Source organism: Neomonachus schauinslandi, chromosome 5 (genome assembly GCF_002201575.2).
Source record: "Neomonachus schauinslandi chromosome 5, ASM220157v2, whole genome shotgun sequence".
In the NCBI taxonomy this organism is placed as follows: domain Eukaryota; kingdom Metazoa; phylum Chordata; class Mammalia; order Carnivora; family Phocidae; genus Neomonachus; species Neomonachus schauinslandi.
Genome location: NC_058407.1, coordinates 96,128,704 through 96,147,584, shown reverse-complemented (window position 1 = coordinate 96,147,584; position 18,881 = coordinate 96,128,704). Strand labels below are relative to the sequence as shown.

At 56.7% G+C, this 18,881-nt stretch overlaps 2 protein-coding genes and 1 non-coding gene across 4 annotated transcripts; all 3 read left to right on the top strand.

Moving 5' to 3' along the window:
* Positions 1 to 16: 16 nt before the first annotated feature.
* C5H12orf57 (chromosome 5 C12orf57 homolog) lies at positions 17 to 1,933 on the top strand. Of its 2 annotated transcripts, none has more exons than XM_021690754.1 (3): positions 17 to 449; positions 736 to 912; positions 1,702 to 1,933. In XM_021690754.1, exons 1-3 carry the CDS (start codon positions 398 to 400, stop codon positions 1,851 to 1,853), a joined length of 381 nt encoding a protein of 126 aa, XP_021546429.1. In that variant the 5' UTR covers positions 17 to 397; the 3' UTR covers positions 1,854 to 1,933. The 2 variants fall into 2 exon arrangements, with proteins under 2 accessions (XP_021546429.1, XP_044771397.1); XM_044915462.1 differs by having other exon boundaries at positions 290 to 449; positions 736 to 825.
* Positions 48 to 109, top strand: LOC123324994. The gene has a single exon (XR_006540164.1). It is a non-coding gene; the product is annotated as a U7 small nuclear RNA (small nuclear RNA).
* Positions 1,934 to 6,885: 4,952 nt separating the features above from the next.
* Positions 6,886 to 17,768, top strand: PTPN6 (protein tyrosine phosphatase non-receptor type 6). The gene is made up of 16 exons (XM_021690520.1): positions 6,886 to 7,005; positions 7,094 to 7,216; positions 7,458 to 7,652; positions 10,351 to 10,540; positions 10,684 to 10,800; positions 10,907 to 11,020; positions 11,154 to 11,250; positions 11,649 to 11,728; positions 11,901 to 12,050; positions 13,849 to 13,980; positions 14,136 to 14,290; positions 16,344 to 16,411; positions 16,517 to 16,668; positions 16,776 to 16,867; positions 17,253 to 17,373; positions 17,560 to 17,768. The coding sequence occupies exons 1-15, from the start codon at positions 6,998 to 7,000 to the stop codon at positions 17,365 to 17,367; spliced, it is 1,788 nt and encodes a 595-aa protein (XP_021546195.1). The 5' UTR covers positions 6,886 to 6,997; the 3' UTR covers positions 17,368 to 17,373; positions 17,560 to 17,768.
* The last annotated feature ends 1,113 nt before the right edge of the window (positions 17,769 to 18,881 follow it).

Below are 18,881 nucleotides of genomic sequence, written 5' to 3'. Positions count from 1 at the left end.
ATAGTGGCGTTCATGGATACCCCATGTTCTCTCCAGGCAACTTTCCGTAGTGTTACAGCTCTTTTAGAATTTGTCTAGCAGGTTTTCCGGTTTTTACCGGAAGACCCTCTCCACAGTTCGTTTTTAACAATAGAGGTGTGTCAGCCATAGTGATGGTTTCTCTTTGTATTAGTTTTTTTCGAGTGTTGGGTGATCCGTGTGAGTGGTTTTCCCCCTCCTGAGATATTTCGGCGGCTTTGCCGCGTTGCACTACGCCGAGAGGTTTCCTCGGCTTCCGGCTGCGGCTGATGCTGCTTCCCTTCCACCCCCGTCAGTTTTGAGAGCACCCTAGGATTAGGCAGCTCGCTTTTCCTGGGCATTTCTTGGGCTTCGCTGTACGTGCAGCTTTTGTTACCCTATGGCGTCCGCCTCGGCCCAACCGGCGGCCCTGAGCGCCGAACAAGCCAAGGGTGAGCAGCATTCTAGCCACCGGGTGGGCTTCCTGCTGCAGGAGGGGTGCGGGCGAAGGGTACAGAGCGAGGGGTGTGGTTGCGCCGCCGGGAAATGGGGGCACAGGGTGCCATCTTTCTCTTTCCTCCAGGAGGGGTCCTTGCCCCCTAGAGCGAGGGAATCTGGGTCGAGTTTATGGGGTTACTATGGCTTCAGTCCACTAATTCCCTGCCCTCTTCCCTGCGTTCTCGGCTGCGCCCGCCGGCCATACTCCGACGCCTACCCGGGGATGCGTGTGCCGCACAGTGGTCCTGGCCGAGGTAATCCAGGCGTTCTCGGCCCCGGAGAACGCCGTGCGCATGGACGAGGCTCGGGACAACGCGTGCAACGACATGGGCAAAATGCTGCAATTCGTGCTGCCTGTGGCCACGCAGATTCAGCAGGAGGTTATCAAGGCCTATGGCTTCAGCTGCGACGGGGAAGGTGGGTCGGTCGGGGGTCGGGGGTCGGGGGTCGGGGGTGGCGCGGGTCCGGGAGAGGGCGCTGGATCCATTGGGTCCCTAAGCCGTCCTCCCTTGTCTCGCCACACGGAGGCAGCCACAATCTGACGAACAGCATTGGCAGTCAGAGCCAAGAGTCTATTCTGAACTTGTGCCGGGTGAAGTCCTAAGTGCTTTTTGTAGTTACCAGTAATTATACTGTTACCCCACTTTAAGATGAGGAAACAGACTCTAGCAGTAAACTGAGTGCCTGAGGTCACAGCAGAGCTGGAACCGAACCCTCTTCTGATAGCTTCTAGTGGGATGTCTGCATGACAGTATGCTTCTGCCGCCCCTCCAAGGGGTTTTAGCTAATGTCTGTTGGAGGGCTGGCTGGTCAGTTTCCTTGATGAGATCATGGCGTTCCCCAAGGGTGCAAATCCATCAGCCCAGCTGGCCCATGGCTCTCCTGTGTTCCGGTTATAGACTTGGGACCTTGTGCATGTTCATACTTTGCCATGATGGCAAATAGCCAAAATGGTTCACCTGATCACGAGAAGCACACTGCTTTGGGATATTTCATTCACTGCGTCCCATCCAAGTTGTGCCTGGCGTAGACCAGGAAATGGTTGATCCAAACCACACACGGCAGAGGCCTGCTTGTGCCTTGTTTTGTAGGCAGCTACCTGACCAGAGGGGGAACAGCCAGTGACTCATGCCCAAGCTGCCCCCTCCTGATGTCTGGGGCACACCTGTCCCCTGGTGTGGCTTGATGCTCCACTTCCCCTTGCAGGTGTCCTGAAGTTTGCCCGCTTGGTCAAGTCTTATGAAGCCCAGGATCCCGAGATTGCCAGCTTGTCGGGGAAGCTGAAGGCGCTGTTCCTGCCGCCCATGACATTGCCTCCCCACGGGCCTGCTTCTGGCGGCAGTGTGGCTGCCTCCTGAGGGTCAGCCCTCCCGGGCGACACTGCCCAGGAAGGGAAGACCTTAATGTTCCGGAGGATAATAAACGTGCCTGTGACTTAGCCTCAGCGTCAGTCTTTTGTGACCCTGACAACCCCCACCTCCTGGCCCCAGATTCCCTCCGCCATTCCAGGCCACTTCAGCTCCCCGTCCAGATCCTTCCTATGTTCCTGCTGATTACAACCCTGCTCTGGGGCAGGGTGGTAGGATGGATTTGCCCCTCAATACCCTGGGGGGAGAGGGGGTGGCGGGCCTGCACAGGTGGCACTTCCTCTGAGGAGTGGGGCTTCCTGGGCTTTTTCGGAGGCCCCTTCGCTTCTGTGTGCTGGGAGGTCCCCCATTGGCTGGTGCTCCCTCGGCCAGGATTACTTCCTGGTCTTTGCCCCCACCCCGCCCCCTCCCTCCAGCGGCTCTGTCAGCTCCAGGTGGAGCTCCAGGTGGCTCCTCCCCTCCCAAGGGAAGGAGCCGAGGACAGGCGGGCCCTGGACTACCCAGTGGGGCTGGCGGGAGAGGCTGGTGGCCATGGCAGCCTGAGGCCAGCCCCTCCCACCTGTCCCTTCTCCAGGGATCATTAGACCAGGGCCTCGCTGTCGTGGTGCCAGTGGCCTGGTGGGCTGCATCAAGGAGGAAGTCGCTGAGCTCCCAGCGTTCCTCCTCACCTGTTCAGGCTGCTGTGCACAGCTGCACTCCTTGTGGTCCTGTGCCTGTGACCCCCCCGTCCCTCTGGGGAGATGCTGTCCCGTGGGTAAGTCCCCGGCTCCACCTGGGTGCCACAGGCTCCTGATAGTTTGGGAGAGAGGGGCAGGGTGTATGCTCAGCGCTGCAGGTGTGCGACCATGAGCGCCATCTACTGCCCCCCGCCCCCGGGTTTGCTTCCTGTCCCTCCCTCAAGATGTGAGGAACTCCAGTCTCATTTATACCCCTCAGCCCCCTCCTCCTTTTCTCTAGCACTTTCCCCGTGACAGCTGTGTCTTTCTTTTCTCCATTGCTTGTCTCCCTTCACTCTCTGGTCCCCTGCTTCTGCTGTCTGCTTACCCGAACCCCTGGGTAGCCCCCATTCAGAAACATAACATGTCTGAAAGGCAAACCTGGGAAAGCTCCCCCTTCGCACGGAACATCCCAACATCTGGCGTTCATTCCACTCTGTGTCTCTTCACTTCCCCCTCCCATGCATCATTCATGCAGCAGATGCATGGCGAGCATCCCCTTTGGGCCAGGTACTTTGTAAGGTGCTGGCAATAATGTAGCGAAGGAGACAGACACGGTCCTTGCTCTCATGGAGCTTCATTCCAGTGGGAGGCAACAGAGGACACAGAGAATCCAATAAATAGGACTAATTTTAGATTCTCAGAAGTGTTATGCAGAAAACGAAAACAGTGTCAGGTGCTAGCTAGCACGTGACTGGGAGTGCCAATGGCATTGCTACCTGGAGGGGTCCAGGAGGGCTTTCCTGAGGAGGTGACGTGTGCTGAGAGCGGGCTGTTGAGGAAGAGCCAGCCATGTGGTGACCAAGAGTCGAGTGCCCCTGGGCAGAGACCCTGCTGTGGGCACACAGGAACCAAGGACAGGGTGCACAGAGTAAAGCAGCGGAGAGGGAGGCCGGGACCCACAATGTCACATGTGGTCAGGATGCTGTGTCCATGTGTGGGTGTCTGCACTGGGCCAGAGATGTGTGTAGACGGACGTGGACGGTGAGGCGCGTGTAGTGGGTCTGTGTGTGCATGTGTGTGCTCATCTGTATATGACAAGCAGGGTGTGTATGTGTAGGGCCGGAAGCTGAACATGTCAGTGCAGGGACCAGGAGGTGATCATGCCTGTGCATGGTTATTGATGAACTTGTTTATTGGACACGTACTCTGCGTGAGGCGTTGTGTTAGCCTTTGAACTCCTGAAGGTGGGCCCGATGGGCTGTGGACCCCCCACGGTGGAGCCGGCTATGCAGACGCTCTTTCTGCCCCTAGCTCTGGGAGGGAATTTGTGGTCTTTCAGTGGGGCTCAAAGTCCAAGACTGAAAGGGTAGTCAGCGTTAGGTCATACAATAAACAGACCGAGTTTCCCAGGTACCAGAGAGAAGGGGGACGGGCAGTGCTCATTTTTGGGGGGGGAGAATTGATGTTTGATATTTGAAAAAGTGATAAAGTAGTCATCACAGGAAACAGACTTTAGTTGAGCTTTAACACTTGGTTATTATATTTCCTTATTTTTTATTGAGGTAATAGCATACATAATGTGCATGAATGCTTACCATGAGTGCTTACCATGAATCTTAAGCATATGGCCTAATGACATACACCAATGTATACACCACCCAGATTAAGATGTAGAACATTCCCAGCACCCCAGTTGGTGTTTCCTACAAATTGCCATCTCCCAAGCAATTTATTTATTTTTATAAAGGTAATACATACCCATGCTACAACATCCAAAAAGGGATAGGGGAAAGAAGACATCCAGATGGCCAACAGACACAGATGCTCAACATCACTCATCCTCAGGGAAATGCAAATCAAACCCACACTGAGATACCACCTCACATTTGTCAGGATGGCTAGAATCAGAAAGACAAGAAATAACAAGTGTTGGTGAGGATGTGAAGAAAAGGGACACTTGTGCACTGTGGTGGGAATGTCAGTTGGCCCAGACACTGTGGAAAACAGTATGGAGCTTCCTCAAATAATTAAAAGTAGGAATACCATATGATCCAGTAATTCCACTACTGGGTATCTCCCCAAGAAAATGAAAACAATAATTCAAAAAGATATAGGCACCCCTATGTTCATTGCAGCATTATTTACAGTAGCTAAGCTAGGGAAGCAACCCAAGTGTCCATCGATAGATGAATGGATAAGGAAGATATGGCATATATATATACACACACATACATACAATGGAATATTACTCAGCCATAAAAAGAATAATATCTTGCCATTTGTGACAATATGGAATGGATCTAGAGGGTACTATGTTAAGTGAAATAAGTCAGTCAGGGAAAGACAACGTATGATTTCACTTATATGTGAATCTAAAACACAAAACAAATGAACAAACAAAAATCAGAAACAGACCCATAAACACAGAGAATAAACTGATGGTCGCCAGAGGGGAGGCGGGTGGGAGAGAGGCAAAATGAGTGAAGGGGAGTGGGCGGTACAGACTTCCAGTTATGGAGTCAATAAATCATGAGGATGAAAGGCACTGCGTAGGGAAGATAGTCAGTGGTATTTTTAAAAATATTTTAAAGATTTTTTATTTATTCATTTGAGAGAGACAGGGAGCCCACTTCGGGGCTCGATCTGAGGACCCGGAGATCATGGCCTGAGCTGAAGGCAGGCGCTTAACGACTGAGCCACCCAGGCGCCCCTCATCAGTGGAATTGTACTAATGTTGGATGGTGACAGGTGGTAGCTACGTTTGTGGTGAGTGTAGCATGCCACATGGACTTGTTGAATCACTACGTTGCACACCTGAAACTAATGTAACATTGTGTGTCAACTATAATTCAATTCAAAAAACAGGTATGGGGCGCCTGGGTGCCTCAGTCAGTTAAGTGTCTGCCTTTGGCTCAGGTCATGATCCCAGGATCCTGGGACTGAGTCCTGCATCGGGCTCCCTGCTCAGCGGGGAGCCTGCTTCTCTCTATCCCTCTGCCACTCCCCTGCTTGTGCTCACTCTCTCTGACAAATAAATAAATAAAATCTTTTTTTTTTTTAACCCAGGTATAAGGGAGAAATAAATGTTCCTTCCAGCCCTCTCCCCCAGCCACTTAGTCTCTTTCCCAGGCAGAAGCCACCAATTTGAGCTTTCTGTGTATCCTTTGTCGGATTGCTTTCCTCTTGTTTTGGTTTGGTGGTGTTTGGGTTTGTCTGTGGAATTACACACGGGGAGCATCACGAGCTTCTGGTGTGTAGGGCCTCTCAAGGTCAACCAGCCCTGAGAATATCAGTCATGGCATGGACCGCAGTCCCCAGTCCCCAGGGGACAGGCCGCTGGTCAGAGTCCTGAGCTCTGGCTGATTCAGACCAGACCCCTTGACAAGAACCTACGGCTCAGGCACAGGGGTGGACCACCCCAAGGGGGCTGGCTGCTCTACCCCCACCTGCTTCCCTAGATCTGCGTCCCCTTGCATTCTGTTCCTTGACTCCCCTACCTGGTTAGGACACAGTGGGACAAAGACTTAGGACAAGAAGTAGAAAAGGTGTAAGTTTGACAGCTTTGTCCATCCCTCTGTCCCAGCAGCACCTCTTCAGATGTGTATGTCAGGTGGGCGGGGGGGGCGGGGGGGAGGTGAGAGCACCTTTCCCTTTGTAAGCATCTGCTTGGCCTTGGCTGTTAGTCTCCCCTTCCCGGCAACCCCCAGTGGACCGGTGGTCCCAGCCTCTGTCCTTGGAAGCCCTCAGGGCTGGCATTCAGTAGCTAGAGTCACTGGCTTGGGAACCCGTGTGTGGGGTTACATCCCGGTGCTGCCACTTACGGACTGGCCGGCCCCAAGGCAAGTTCCCCACATGCTCTGAGCCTCAGGTTCCTTGTCTGTAGAATGGGGATAGAGATGCACCTGCTTCACGGGGCTCTTGTGAGGAATAAATCAGCTAAGGCACATCAAAGACATCATAGCACAGTGCCTGGCATCCATGAAATGAGACTTGTCACCGTCACCATCATCATGAGCCTGGACCAGGGCGGGCTGCGTGGAAGCGGCTGGTGGGGGAAGACGAGATGGCGTGCGGCCGTGTGGGCTCATGTTTATGAAGCACGGCCTTCGCCGGTAGGGCGCAAGGCACGTCTGTGTCCTTATTTCGTGTGTCGTCACGCTCGCGGAGGGCCATGCTCCCAAGGCCTTTGATGGCAGACGTGTGGGAAGTGGGCCCCATCCCCACCCCCACTGCCACCCTGCTTTGCGTCTCTTCGCTCCGCTCTAAAACGAGAAGTACAGTGAGTTCCCCCAAGGGGTCGGCCGCGCCCCTTCCTGTCCCCGCCCTGCCGGCTGCCCCCGGCCAGTGGAGTGGCAGCCCCAGCACCAGGACCGCCAGGGCTGTGAGGCGGCCTGGTAGCCCCAGAGTTTTCGGTCCGCCCGGACTGCCCCGCACACCTCCTCCCCTGCACCCTCTTCCCCTCAGGGAGCCCCCAGGATGGTGAGGTAAGGTCCTGGGACCCCCGGGACGCAGGAGGCAGGGGCGCCCTGGGGCCGAGGGCCCGCTCCTCACTGCTCCCCGGGGGGCCGGCAGGTGGTTTCACCGAGACCTCAGCGGGCTGGACGCGGAGACCCTGCTCAAGGGCCGCGGCGTCCATGGGAGCTTCTTGGCTCGGCCCAGTCGCAAGAACCAGGGTGACTTCTCCCTCTCCGTCAGGTAGGTGGCCCTGAACGCCAGCCAGGGCGAGTCGTTCGGCACCTCGTTCCTGGTTCCCTCGTGGCAGCGCCCACTCCCCAGTCCCCAGCACCAATGTGTCCCCCCAGTCCCGTCCCTGTCTGTGCCCACGCCCTCGCTGTGTGTGTGTGTGCCCCCTCTTCAGCCCCGGGCCAGCCCATCCCTGCTGTGTCCCCCACCTCCACTCCTGCACCCACTGGCCTCACCACCTGGTGCCCCGCAGGGTGGGGGATCAGGTGACCCATATTCGGATCCAGAACTCGGGCGATTTCTATGACCTGTACGGAGGCGAGAAGTTTGCGACGCTGACAGAGCTCGTGGAGTACTACACACAGCAGCAGGGCGTCCTGCAGGATCGAGATGGCACCATCATCCACCTCAAGTACCCGCTGAACTGTTCCGACCCCACCAGTGAGAGGTGAGGGGCTTCCTGACCCACCCCCACATGGAGATGGGCTGCCTTCCCCACTGTCAGTGCCTCCCCCGCTCCTTCCCAGCGCTCTGTGGGCCTCTTTCTTCCATGTGACCCCGGGCCCGTGTCTCAGGGGACTAACCTCCCACCCCTTTCCCTCAACCCCTGAGAAAGCAGGGGGCAGCACCCTTGCCCTCTTCCAGGGTCCCTGTCAGCCAGCGCCCCAGGCCCGCCTCGGGTTGGAGAGGCCTAGTGGCTGCCTTGTGTAGTAGGCCGGCCCTGTTGTTAGAAAGCTCTTCTTCCTTCTATGGAACTGAATCTGCCTTGCTGTAACTATTCTCTCCCCCAGCACAGGTTGATACACAGAGAGACTGGTGCTGAGGAGGAGCATAGGGACTTACATATGAGGACATTTAGTGCTTTATCTCAGCCACACAGTGATGACGGGCCTGCTTTTGGGGGCTCCGTAGAGCTCGACCAGTCCCTTGACCAGAACACGGATCAGTGGAAAACTGTGTGATAGGGCTGCATACGCAAGGGGCCTAGTACCTGGGCACAGGGTAATAGTCAAGGCTTTGCCCTCCTGTCCCTTTGGTTCCAAAGACGTGGTCCCCACGACTGAGCAGGCCGCCCCCCCACATGTGGTCTTCCTACAGCATGTGTGGGGGTGGGTGTCCCGAACCCTCAGCATTACAGGGTGGCTCCTTTTAGCGGCTGTATCCCAATGATGGCTCCGTCAAGGTGAAGGGCAGCCGAATCATTCTAGGGGCTTTTTTCTTTTTTTTCACATTCCAGGGGCCAAGGCAACTTGCCCTTGTCCTGTATTTGTGTGTTGATTGTTGACATGATTGGGAACCTGGGTTCCGTCAGTTTTCAGTCTTTCTGAGATGCATTGCCTCTCAGCTCACATCAGTATTTTTGTTCAAGTCACTGATGAAAAGTTAGAACTGGGTCAGGCTGCGGTAAGGGCCTCGTGGCCCACCGCTGGACGCCACACTCCAGCCGACATGAAGCCATCGATCCATTTCCTTTGAAGCCACCTCTTTGAGGAGTGAAGCCCAAGCATGGGTGACTTTGCTCATGGTGGCCCTCCCTGGCTCTTGCTTGGTCTCCGCTCCCTCTTGCCCTTTTCCTCTGCCTGGCCTGCAACATTCATGCAGGTTTGCCACCCAGGCCCTCTGGAGCTCTTCATGTTCTCTTTGCCCAAAGCCAGCATCTGTCCTGCTAGACGGTGGGTTGGTGGAGGCCCTAGAGGAGGAGCAGGTTGTGGATGGAGCTAGAAGAGGGAAGGAGAAGCTGGGGGGCGGGGAGCCTGAGGCCTGGAGAAGCAGGAGAAGGACTGAGCTGGGGGTGGGGGTGGGGAGGGGGAGGGAAGGATGGAGGGAGCCAAGGCCAGGAAGGCTGACTCTAAGAGGCCCTTTTGGTTCCCAAGGCCAGGGTGCCAGGATGCCTGGTTCACCCCTGACCCTGGGATTTTGTGTGGGAGGCTCTTTCTCCACACCTCCCTTTGTGTTCCTTGCCCCTCCTCCTCTGAGGGAATTTGCATTCGTCCCCGCCAATGGCTAGCTCTCTGCCTGTGGTCAGCCTGATATTTGCATGGAGACTTCCTCATCCCGGGGCCAGGGGGACGAGGGGCAGCTCTCTCCCCATTGTGGGGTGGGGGTGGGGGGGCTCTGGTCTGTCCCTGAGTGGTGGAATGGGGTGAACCCCCCAGGTGCTGCTTCTGGACAAGGCAAGAGTGAGATGGGGCTGGACAGACTGGCCCCTCCCTTCTCTCCCCATCCCTGCGGTTGGAAAATGCCCCCTCCCCTGGTCCCTGGGCTGAGGAAACCTCACACCCTCACTTCTCACTCTCTCCCCAGAAGGAGTTTTGTGTTTTTTTCCATCACGTGGTTTCCTGTGGGTCTGGGCATTGTGGGGCTACAGTTTCCTCCTGGGAAGGGGGTGTGCTTCGGGGAAAGGTCCTAGTTCTGCTTTCTGCCCTTCTGAGCCCCTCTGAGCCCCAGCCTCATCTCTAGTGATGTCAACCTGGGCACCTCAGAGCCCCCCAAACCGTTTTTTTCCCCCTGCAGGGTTGTCTGTCTTCCCTGCTACCCAGGGGGAGTTGTCCCCATCATGACTCCCTTGTGACTCCCTGTCTCCATTGCTCTCTGTGGTTTGGCCTCAGTGTTTCTCTTGGTCTCCCTCCTCTTTCCCTAGAGCAGCCCTGGCTTTCCTGGGACTCTTCCTCAGTTTCTCCCCTACAGCTGCTCTGGATATGGCCTGCCTTTCTGTCTCTGTCTTACGCTCTCAGAGGCGGGCCTGGTTAGAACTCCCAAGGCTTCCCTATCAGCCCAGGGCCTTGGGCCAGTGTATGATCGCCCAGCTTCAGGTTCCTCATCTGTACAATGGGATGGTACCTACCTCTCAGCATCTTGAGAACTGTGGACCTAAATATGGTGGTGGATTTGAGGGGCACGTGGCTGTATCAGTTGGAGGAGTGTGCCACTCTTAATCTCGGGGTTGTAAGTTCGAGCCCCAAGCTGGGTGTAGAGATGACTTTAAGAACATCTTTAAAAAAAATATGGTGGTGGATTTGAAAGCATCTAGCACAGTGCCTGGCACATCATATTTACTCGATTTCCCTGTCCTTCTCTGCGAGCGTCTCTGCTCAGCACCTGCCCCTTGGCTTACATGTCCCTTTCCCCGATGTTGCCTTTTCTAGGTGGTACCATGGTCACATGTCTGGGGGGCAGGCAGAGACACTGCTGCAGGCCAAGGGTGAGCCCTGGACATTTCTGGTGCGTGAGAGTCTCAGCCAGCCTGGAGATTTTGTGCTGTCCGTGCTCAGCGACCAGCCCAAGGCTGGCCCAGGCTCCCCGCTCAGAGTCACTCATATCAAGGTCATGTGTGAGGTAAGGCAGCCAAGCCCGCCGGGGCTCCCGTCTATGCCCAACGCAGGGGCAGTGGGGTGGATCAGCCTGGGCTTTGGTCTAAGGCTGGGGTCTAGGGAGGGAGACTCGGGTCATGCCGAATGGCCTGACTTGGCATCCCTCAGGGTGGACGCTACACCGTGGGTGGTTCAGAGACCTTTGACAGCCTCACAGACCTGGTGGAGCATTTCAAGAAGACAGGGATCGAGGAGGCCTCGGGTGCATTCGTCTACCTGCGGCAGGTGAGAGGGGTGGGCCTGGCTGCCTCCTTCCTTTTCCTGAGCCATCCCTCAGACACGGGAGCTTCTGGGATCTTGAGGCACTGACTTCTTGCCCATCCCTGCCCAGCCATACTATGCCACTCGGGTGAATGCAGCTGACATTGAGAATCGGGTCTTGGAACTCAACAAGAAGCAGGAGTCGGAGGACACAGCCAAAGCCGGCTTCTGGGAGGAGTTTGAGGTGCGTGGTGGGGACCATCAGGACGACCCTGTCCCCTCTCTCCCCACCCCTTACATTGGTCTGCCCCATCTTATCTCCGGGCGCCGATGCCCCTCCAGGGGCCGGTACTCTATTTCCCCCTCTCACCCCTCAGAGTCTGCAGAAGCAGGAGGTAAAGAACTTGCACCAGCGTCTGGAAGGGCAGCGGCCAGAGAATAAGAGCAAGAACCGTTACAAGAATATTCTCCCGTGTGAGCACCCTACCCCCAGGCAGCCTCCATCCCTCCCCCTTCCCACCCAGGAGACTTCCCTTCCCTGAGCCAACCTCCCCCTATCTCGTAGGGTCTCCACCCCCAGCTCAAGGACGGTCCACCTCCTCACCCATGCAAGGGAGCCTCCCCTCCTCCAGAAAGCCTCTGCCCCTCCCAGTGGAGACTCCCTGCACCCCACGTCCACCATCGTCCTTCCTCTGAAACCTTCACCCCCACTCCCCGTGCAGATCCTCCACCCCTGCCTACCCATAGTGCTCCGAGAGCCTCCTGGCTTCTGAGACAAGAATGGCCTGAGAGCTTAGGAAGGGTCTGCCCCAGGGGCTGGTGAGTGCCCGGCTGACCCAGGCCCATCTTGTTTCCTCCCCGCCCACTCCCAGTTGACCATACCCGAGTGATCCTGCAGGGACGCGACAGTAACATCCCTGGGTCCGACTACATCAACGCCAACTACGTCAAGGTTGGTGGCACCTGCTCATCAAGGGAGGAGAGGCTGGGCCCTGGGGATTCCCCATCTCAGGGGGGTACTGGATCCAGAGCCGCGTAGGCACAGCGGACAAGTTAGGTGGTGAGGGGGGTGGGGGTGCAGGGGCTCACAGTCCTGGGGTGCAGCTCTCTACACTTGCTTCCAGAACCAGCTGCTAGGCCCCGATGAGAACACTAAGACCTACATTGCCAGCCAGGGCTGCCTGGAGGCCACAGTCAACGACTTCTGGCAGATGGCATGGCAGGAGAACACCCGCGTCATCGTCATGACCACCCGAGAGGTGGAGAAAGGCCGGGTAAGGCCAAGTCCCGTGCTGCCCCCTGACCCCCACAGCCCTTCTCCCCAGGGCTTGCCACCCACCACCATGAAACCAAAGAGACTCCGGATGCCAGGGCAGAAAGGAACCTCAGAGGGCAAGGTCCAACCCTTGTTGGGAAACCGAGGCACAGAGACCGTCTCGGGTACCCACTGCCTCCCCGATCCCTGCTTCCAACCTGGGGCTCTCCTGACCACCAGACCCAGGTTTTATTTTTTTATTTTTATTTTTTAAAAGATTTTATTTAGGGGCACCTGGATGGCTCAGTCGGTTAAGCATCTGCCTTCGGCTCAGGTCATGATCCCAGGGTCCTGGGATGGAGCCCCGCCTCCCTTGCTCAGCAGTGAGCCTGCTTCTCCCTTTCCCTCTCCTCTCCCCGCCCCTCATGCGCTCTCTCTCTCTAATGAATGAATGAAACACATTTCAATGTGTTTGAATAAATGAATTCTCTAAATTTTTTGAATAAATATGAATAAATGAATGAATGATAAATAAATGAATGCATAAATGAATGAATAATAAAATGAATAAATAAATGAATAAAAATCTCTAAAAATTTAGAATAATAAATTTATAATTTATTTAATTTATATAATTTATATATTAAATTTATATAATTTAATATAAGAAATAAATATTAAATAAAAATTTAGAAAAAAATAAATTTTATTTATTCATATGATTTATTTGTTCATTTGATAGAGAGAGAGAAAGCATGTGAGCAGGGGCAGGGGGGCGCTGGGGGTAGGGGCAGAGGGAGAGGGATAAGCAGACTCCCCCACTCAGCGGGGAGCCTGATGCGATGCAGGGCTCCATCTGATCCCAGGATCCTGAGTTCATAACCTGAGCCGAAGTCACTCAACTGACTGAGCCACCCAGGCGCCCCCAGGCCCAGGTTTTAAATGGGCTTTCTTCCTTAAAGTGTCTCGGAGCAACATGCCTTGTGCCCCTCCCCGACCTGTCCCCATCCTCGCAACAGCCCTCCTGTCCTCTCCGCCTCATAAATCTCTCTGGAGTCTGCCCCTCACCCTCACCCCACCGCCCAGCCTGTCTCCCTCCCTGTAGGCTGCCCCCAAGTACAGCACGTCTGCACTGGAGTCAGAGGGGTCCCTCTCAAAGCGCACACACTGCATCCAGTCGCTCCCTCTCTGAGAATCTTTCAGTGGCTCCCAGTTGTCGTCAGGATCAAGTCACACTCTAAGACCCGGCACTCAAGGCATGGTGGCTCCCCGCAACACTGTGTGCCTCCGGTTCCCACGCCTTGCCTGGGCGCACTTTCTGCTACGAAGTGACTTACTCTCTCTGCCTGCCAGACTCCTTGTTTCTGAAGCCCCAGCCCAAATGCTGCCTCCTCTGTGAAGCCACCTCTGATTTCCTCCCTAATCGGGAGGGCGGAGCAGTCTCTCCCTCTCTCCGGGGGCCGGAGCGGCTCGGTTTTCCCTGCTCGCCTGTCTCTGTGAACTGCTAGAGGCGTGGGCGGGCGCGGACGCCTAGGCTGCGTCTTCGTCGTGTTTGTAACGCAGCCTGGTCTGCACAAGTTCAGCTGCAAAGTGTGCACCAGCCAGTGTTTACTGAGTGAACTGTAAGGTTGAGCGGCTTGTCAGGTCTCACCACCTGTTGGTGGCTGAGCCAGGACCGGACCCGCCTCGGATTCTCGGCCAGTTCATCCATTCATCCAATGAACGCTGACTGGGCCGGCACCGGGCACGCAGGACCTCGAAAAGGGCCTGGAACAGCCTGTGTGTTCTCGCTCCTCACCTCCACCGTCCCTTTGCAGAACAAGTGTGTCCCATACTGGCCGGAGGTGGGCACGCAGCGCGTCTACGGACCCTACGTGGTAACCAATTGCAGGGAGCACGACACAGCGGAGTACAAGCTTCGTACCTTACAGGTCTCCCCGCTGGAGAATGTGAGTATCCTCCAGCCCTGCCTCGCTCCTGGGACCCCTGCTTGGATCTGTTCTCTTGCCCGGGGTGGGGGTGGGGTGGGGGTGGTGGGGGGGGGTGGTGGGGGATGGGACGACGTGTGGGGACAGAGGGCACTGGCCCTATGCACTCTGCCCAGGGGGACCTGGTTCGAGAGATCTGGCACTACCAGTACCTGAGCTGGCCTGACCATGGGGTCCCCAGTGAGCCTGGGGGTGTCCTCAGCTTCCTGGACCAGATCAACCAGCGGCAGGAAAGTCTGCCTCACGCGGGACCCATCATTGTGCATTGCAGGTGAGAACTACAACGATGTTGACAGTAGTAATCAAAACAGTCGTCGGCTAGCAAATACTGTGCACTAAGTGCCATGTGCTCTCGTAAGCCATCATTTCCGTGTTAACGCATTCAGTGCTCCCCCGGATCCCAGCCACCTCCGGGATGGCTCCTGGATGACTCCGGACCCAAGGCGGACACTTAGCTTGAACCAACCCCGCTGACTGGTCCTGTGCCTGGGGGGCGGGGGGTGGGGGCGGTTCTGTAGAGATTTCCCTGGATGTACCGTCTCCTCCAGCGGTGCCAAAGACAGATGAGCAGACAGGCCCAGAGACTTGCCAGCCAGTTTGTGGGAGAGTCTGCGCTGGTCACTCCTGTTTTCTCACACGGGCTTACTCGGCCTGTATTTCTTCTTGGGCCCTGGCACCTTCCATTTGGGGTCAGTGTGGCTCCCCATGTTTGCTTTTTCCATCTGTAGCCCTAGGGGTGCTTAGCCTTCTTCTCTCTCTCTCCCCCTTCCCAGCTAGTGAGCCCAGCTCAGCCGCCAGGGTGGAGTAGGGACGGGTGATGTCTTCCGGAGGGGCACGTGCATCACCAGCTCCACTGGAGAACCTCAGGTTCATGATCAGGAGCCCCTGTTCCTGCTAGGTGGCGAGGGGGCGGCCAGCAAGGAGGAGCGGGGGTCCCCTCAGTTCTGAGGGGCCGAGTCCTGTAGACAGGCCTACCTAGCTGGCCTGGTCTGGGTCGATGGGAGGCAGTGGGTGCAGGTTCCTGGACAGAGACCAGTAGGTTTAAACTTCAGCTCTTCTACTCACTGGCTGCGTGATCTCGGACAAATGACTTCACTTCTCAGACGCTCAGATTCCTCATCTGTAAATGCAGGATCTCCTCTGCTTGCTGTGAGGATTCGCTAAGACCCTGTGCCTGTGTCTGGAATGCAGTAATGCAGTTATCCCTCAAGAAATGGGAGCTGTTGATGGTTTAATAACACATCAGGCAGGGAATTGGGAAACAGGAGACTGCTTTGTCCACTTCCCTTCCCACTCCCTCCCGTGACCCCAGGCTGAGGGCCTCACACGTCTTCCTTCTTCCCACCAGCAGCGTTAGTCCTGGGGCAGGGCTGGGGGTGCTGAATCTGGAGGTGCCCCCCACCTGTCATCTAAGGGACTCTGCTCTGCCTCCAGGGGCAGGCCCATCGCTAAGAACGACCCTCCTGCTACTCCCCTTCTACTTCTTGAAATCCCCATGGCCTTTATTTAGATGTTACAGGAAGGAAGTGGGTAAGGGGGGGTTATTTTTGACAATCTGGGTTTGAAATTAGACAGTGCGACTCAGGCCACTAGCCTGGCGGCTCCGCCGAGGGGGCGGACTGGGATCTCCGAGGGATCCTGAGATTCCGGGGACCTGTGGCCCCAAGGAGGTGACAGAGGGTGGAGAAAGAGGGGAGACCTCATGCCTCACAGCTCCTCCACACCTCCCCAGCGCCCTTTGTGCCCTGCTGCCTCAAAAGCTGCCCTTTCCCTGTCCTCAGGGTCTGAAGAAAACGGGAAACAAAGCCCTTTCGAAAGCTCTAAATAAAACTTTTGAAGGGCTGGGTGGGGGGGGTGGGGGAGGTTTGGGGGGGGAGGGCTCAATGGGGGCGGGGGGGGGGGGGGGGGGGGGGGGTGGGGGGGGGAGGCCCAGAGTGCCTGGGGGGCAGGCAGGACACTGGTGGGACTGGGAGTCCTAGATCTTCCAGAGTAGGGAGCAGCCCCCAGCCAGCAATGAGGGGGCAAAGCAGGAAGTGGAGGAGTGAGGTGCTGGGAAGAAGGAGAGCTGGGGCGGCGCGGGGCGGGGGGGGGGGGGGGCACCGGAGAGCCGGCTGCCCACAAATCTCTGGGCTGAAGCTGAGCATGGGTGCAGAAGCTGGGCAGCTTCTGCCTCTGGCTAGCCTGCCCAGTGACCCCGGGCATGTTACCTCCTCTCGCTGGAGCCTCAGTTTCTTCCTGCCACCGTGCCACAGCTGAATGCTGGGGCTCCCCGCTCCCGGTGCGGCGTGGCCTGGGCCTCTGATGGCGCCCCTTTCCCTCCGCAGCGCAGGCATTGGCCGCACGGGCACCATCATCGTCATCGACATGCTCATGGAGAGCATCTCCACCAAGGGTGAGGGTGACTTGTGGGGGACACAGGGCGGGGGGGGTTTGGGTGAGTGGCCCCTCGGTGTCCACCACTGCCTGGGCCGGGGGTCCAACTGCCATGCCTGCCCAGGGTTGGACTGTGACATTGACATCCAGAAGACGATCCAGATGGTGCGGGCGCAGCGCTCGGGCATGGTGCAGACGGAGGCGCAGTACAAGTTCATCTATGTGGCCATTGCCCAGTTCATCGAAACCACCAAGAAGAAGCTGGAGGTCATGCAGGTGTGTGCAGAGCAGGGCCTGGCAGAGTGGTGGCGGGGGTGGGGGGGGCGTGGGTATCACCGGGTCCGGCTGGGACCACTGCCCTCCCTCCACACCTCTGCCCACAGTCCCAGAAGGGCCGGGAGTCAGAGTACGGGAACATCACCTACCCCCCAGCCATGAAGAACGCCCATGCCAAGGCCTCCCGCACCTCTTCCAAGTGAGTGACCCCTGCCTGCCCCCTCCCAGCGTCTACCCCCGCCCCGCCGCCTCCTCGGCCCGACCCTCCCTTTCCAGAGACCACAGGTGCTGCTATCAGGGAGACCTGGGTTCAAGTTCAAGCTTGGCTCTTCCTCCCTGTGTTCACAAGTATTTCCCGAGGGCCCTCTCCGTCGGGTCTGTGCTGGACACTGGTATTATTAATGTGTGAGATGGAGCCGCTGCCCGCAGGGAGCTTCTAGTCTAGGGAAAGGACAGTGACCCGGTCTCCTTACTCCTGGCCTCGGTTCGTTCACCTGTGAAACGGGGTGGGCCAGAGGGGGCTGCTGGTGCTGGGGCATTCCTGACCCGTGCCACCTGCCCACACTTGCCCACCGCACCTGCAGACACAAGGAGGATGTATATGAGAACTTGCACAGTAAGAACAAGAAGGAGGAGAAGATGAAGAAGCAGCGGTCGGCGGACAAGGAGAAGAGCAAGGGTTCCCTTAAGAGGAAGTGAGCCAGGGTATGGCCCCCCCAGCTCCGGGCTCCTCCTTGCCCTGCCCCCAGTGTTCCCTGGATCCAGTGCTTTCCCCTGGATGGAGGGGGTGGCAACAGTCTCACTCTGCCCTTCCCAGCCATTGCAGACCTTTCTAGCTCCGCTTCCCCGTTCCAGGCGCTCTCTTACTCTCGTACTCCCTTCTCTCTGCAGCCTCAGGCCTGATCCCTGCAGAGGCCTCCCGTGGACCAACCCACAGCCGGAACCTGGGAGCCCGCCCCCACTCTATTGTAATTTAAATGGCTGCGTCCCTACTTCCCTCTTCCTGACCCTGTATATAGCCCAGCAAGGCCCCAGGCAGTGCCGGGGCCCTTTATTCTTGTAAATAAAGCCCTTAGGATCACTCTGTGTGTGTGTGTGTGTGTGTGCTCGTGCGTGAGTGCATAAAAGCTCGGCCTTCAGTCAGAGGAGAGTGATCAAAGGTACAGTGCAGGGAATATAGTCAATGGTGTCGTGAGAGTTGGTGGTGACAGATGGCGGCTACACCTGCGGTGAGCGTAGCCTACTGTACGGACTTGTGGGATCGCTATGTTGTACACCCGAAACTAATGTAACATTGTGCGTCAACTATACTTCAACTAAAAAAAAAAAAAAAAAAAAAAAAAATATATATATATATATATAATAAAATGAAGGATGATCCTGACAGGGTGGTTGTGAAGATCACTGAGATTAGGGAGGAAGATCACAACTGGCAACAATAATTCATTACACACCGGTCATGTGTCAGGCACTGTTTCAAAGGCTACACATTCAATCTAGGTACCTGTGTGATGCCCATGTCACCGCGGGGGAAACTGAGGCACAGATAGACTACATGACTTGCTCACAGGCACAGAACTGTTGAGCAGTGAGGCTAGGATTTTAACTCAGGCTGCCTGGCTCCAGGGCACACAGTCCCGGAGATGCCCCTGGGGTCACCCTGAGGCGACACACCCGCACTCCTCTGGCGCTGACTTCCAGATCTAAGAGCTCGGGCCGCTCCCGGCCCTGGAAGCACAGGCCTGGCACCTCGCGCCGCCGCCGGCCGCCCCTCCCTCCCCGGGCTCCTGCGGGCTCAGGCTGGTGCGCCTCGCTCCTCCCTTCTCCGGGGCCGCGGCCGCCCTCGGGTTCCTGGCAGTTTTCTTTTTGTCCCCTCTTCCTTACTCCGTGTCCAGGGTGAGCTAACCAGAGATTCCTTTCTTGGGTTACGGCTTTATCTTGACTGAGAAGCCTGTCTCCTGGAGCCTTTAGCCCGTGAGGGTCCCTGCTGCAGGAGAGGCTGAGGAGCGGGCTGACCCTTAGTGTCATTGAGCGCGTGCTTTGTTGCTGGGTGTCCACTGTGTCACGGGCACTGGAACAGTGCGGGGGGGCATGGTGTGCACACGACAGGTCCCGTTGTTGTGCAGCCAGGAGACCGGCCACAAGCAGCAGATACATACGGACAGGTGCTAGGAAGGACGCAAACAAAGGAGACAGAGAGAGAGGAGAGCTTG

Bases quoted from the DNA above. Each gene is read 5' to 3' on its own strand.
- C5H12orf57 (XM_021690754.1), top strand. From the start codon at position 398: ATGGCGTCCGCCTCGGCCCAACCGGCGGCCCTGAGCGCCGAACAAGCC. The intron at 450-735 runs GTGAGCAGCATT...TGTGCCGCACAG, and splicing joins GAGCGCCGAACAAGCCAAGG to TGGTCCTGGCCGAGGTAATC. The intron at 913-1,701 runs GTGGGTCGGTCG...TTCCCCTTGCAG, and splicing joins CTTCAGCTGCGACGGGGAAG to GTGTCCTGAAGTTTGCCCGC.
- PTPN6 (XM_021690520.1), top strand. The intron at 7,217-7,457 runs GTAGGTGGCCCT...GGTGCCCCGCAG, and splicing joins GACTTCTCCCTCTCCGTCAG to GGTGGGGGATCAGGTGACCC. The intron at 11,021-11,153 runs GTGCGTGGTGGG...CTCACCCCTCAG, and splicing joins GCTTCTGGGAGGAGTTTGAG to AGTCTGCAGAAGCAGGAGGT.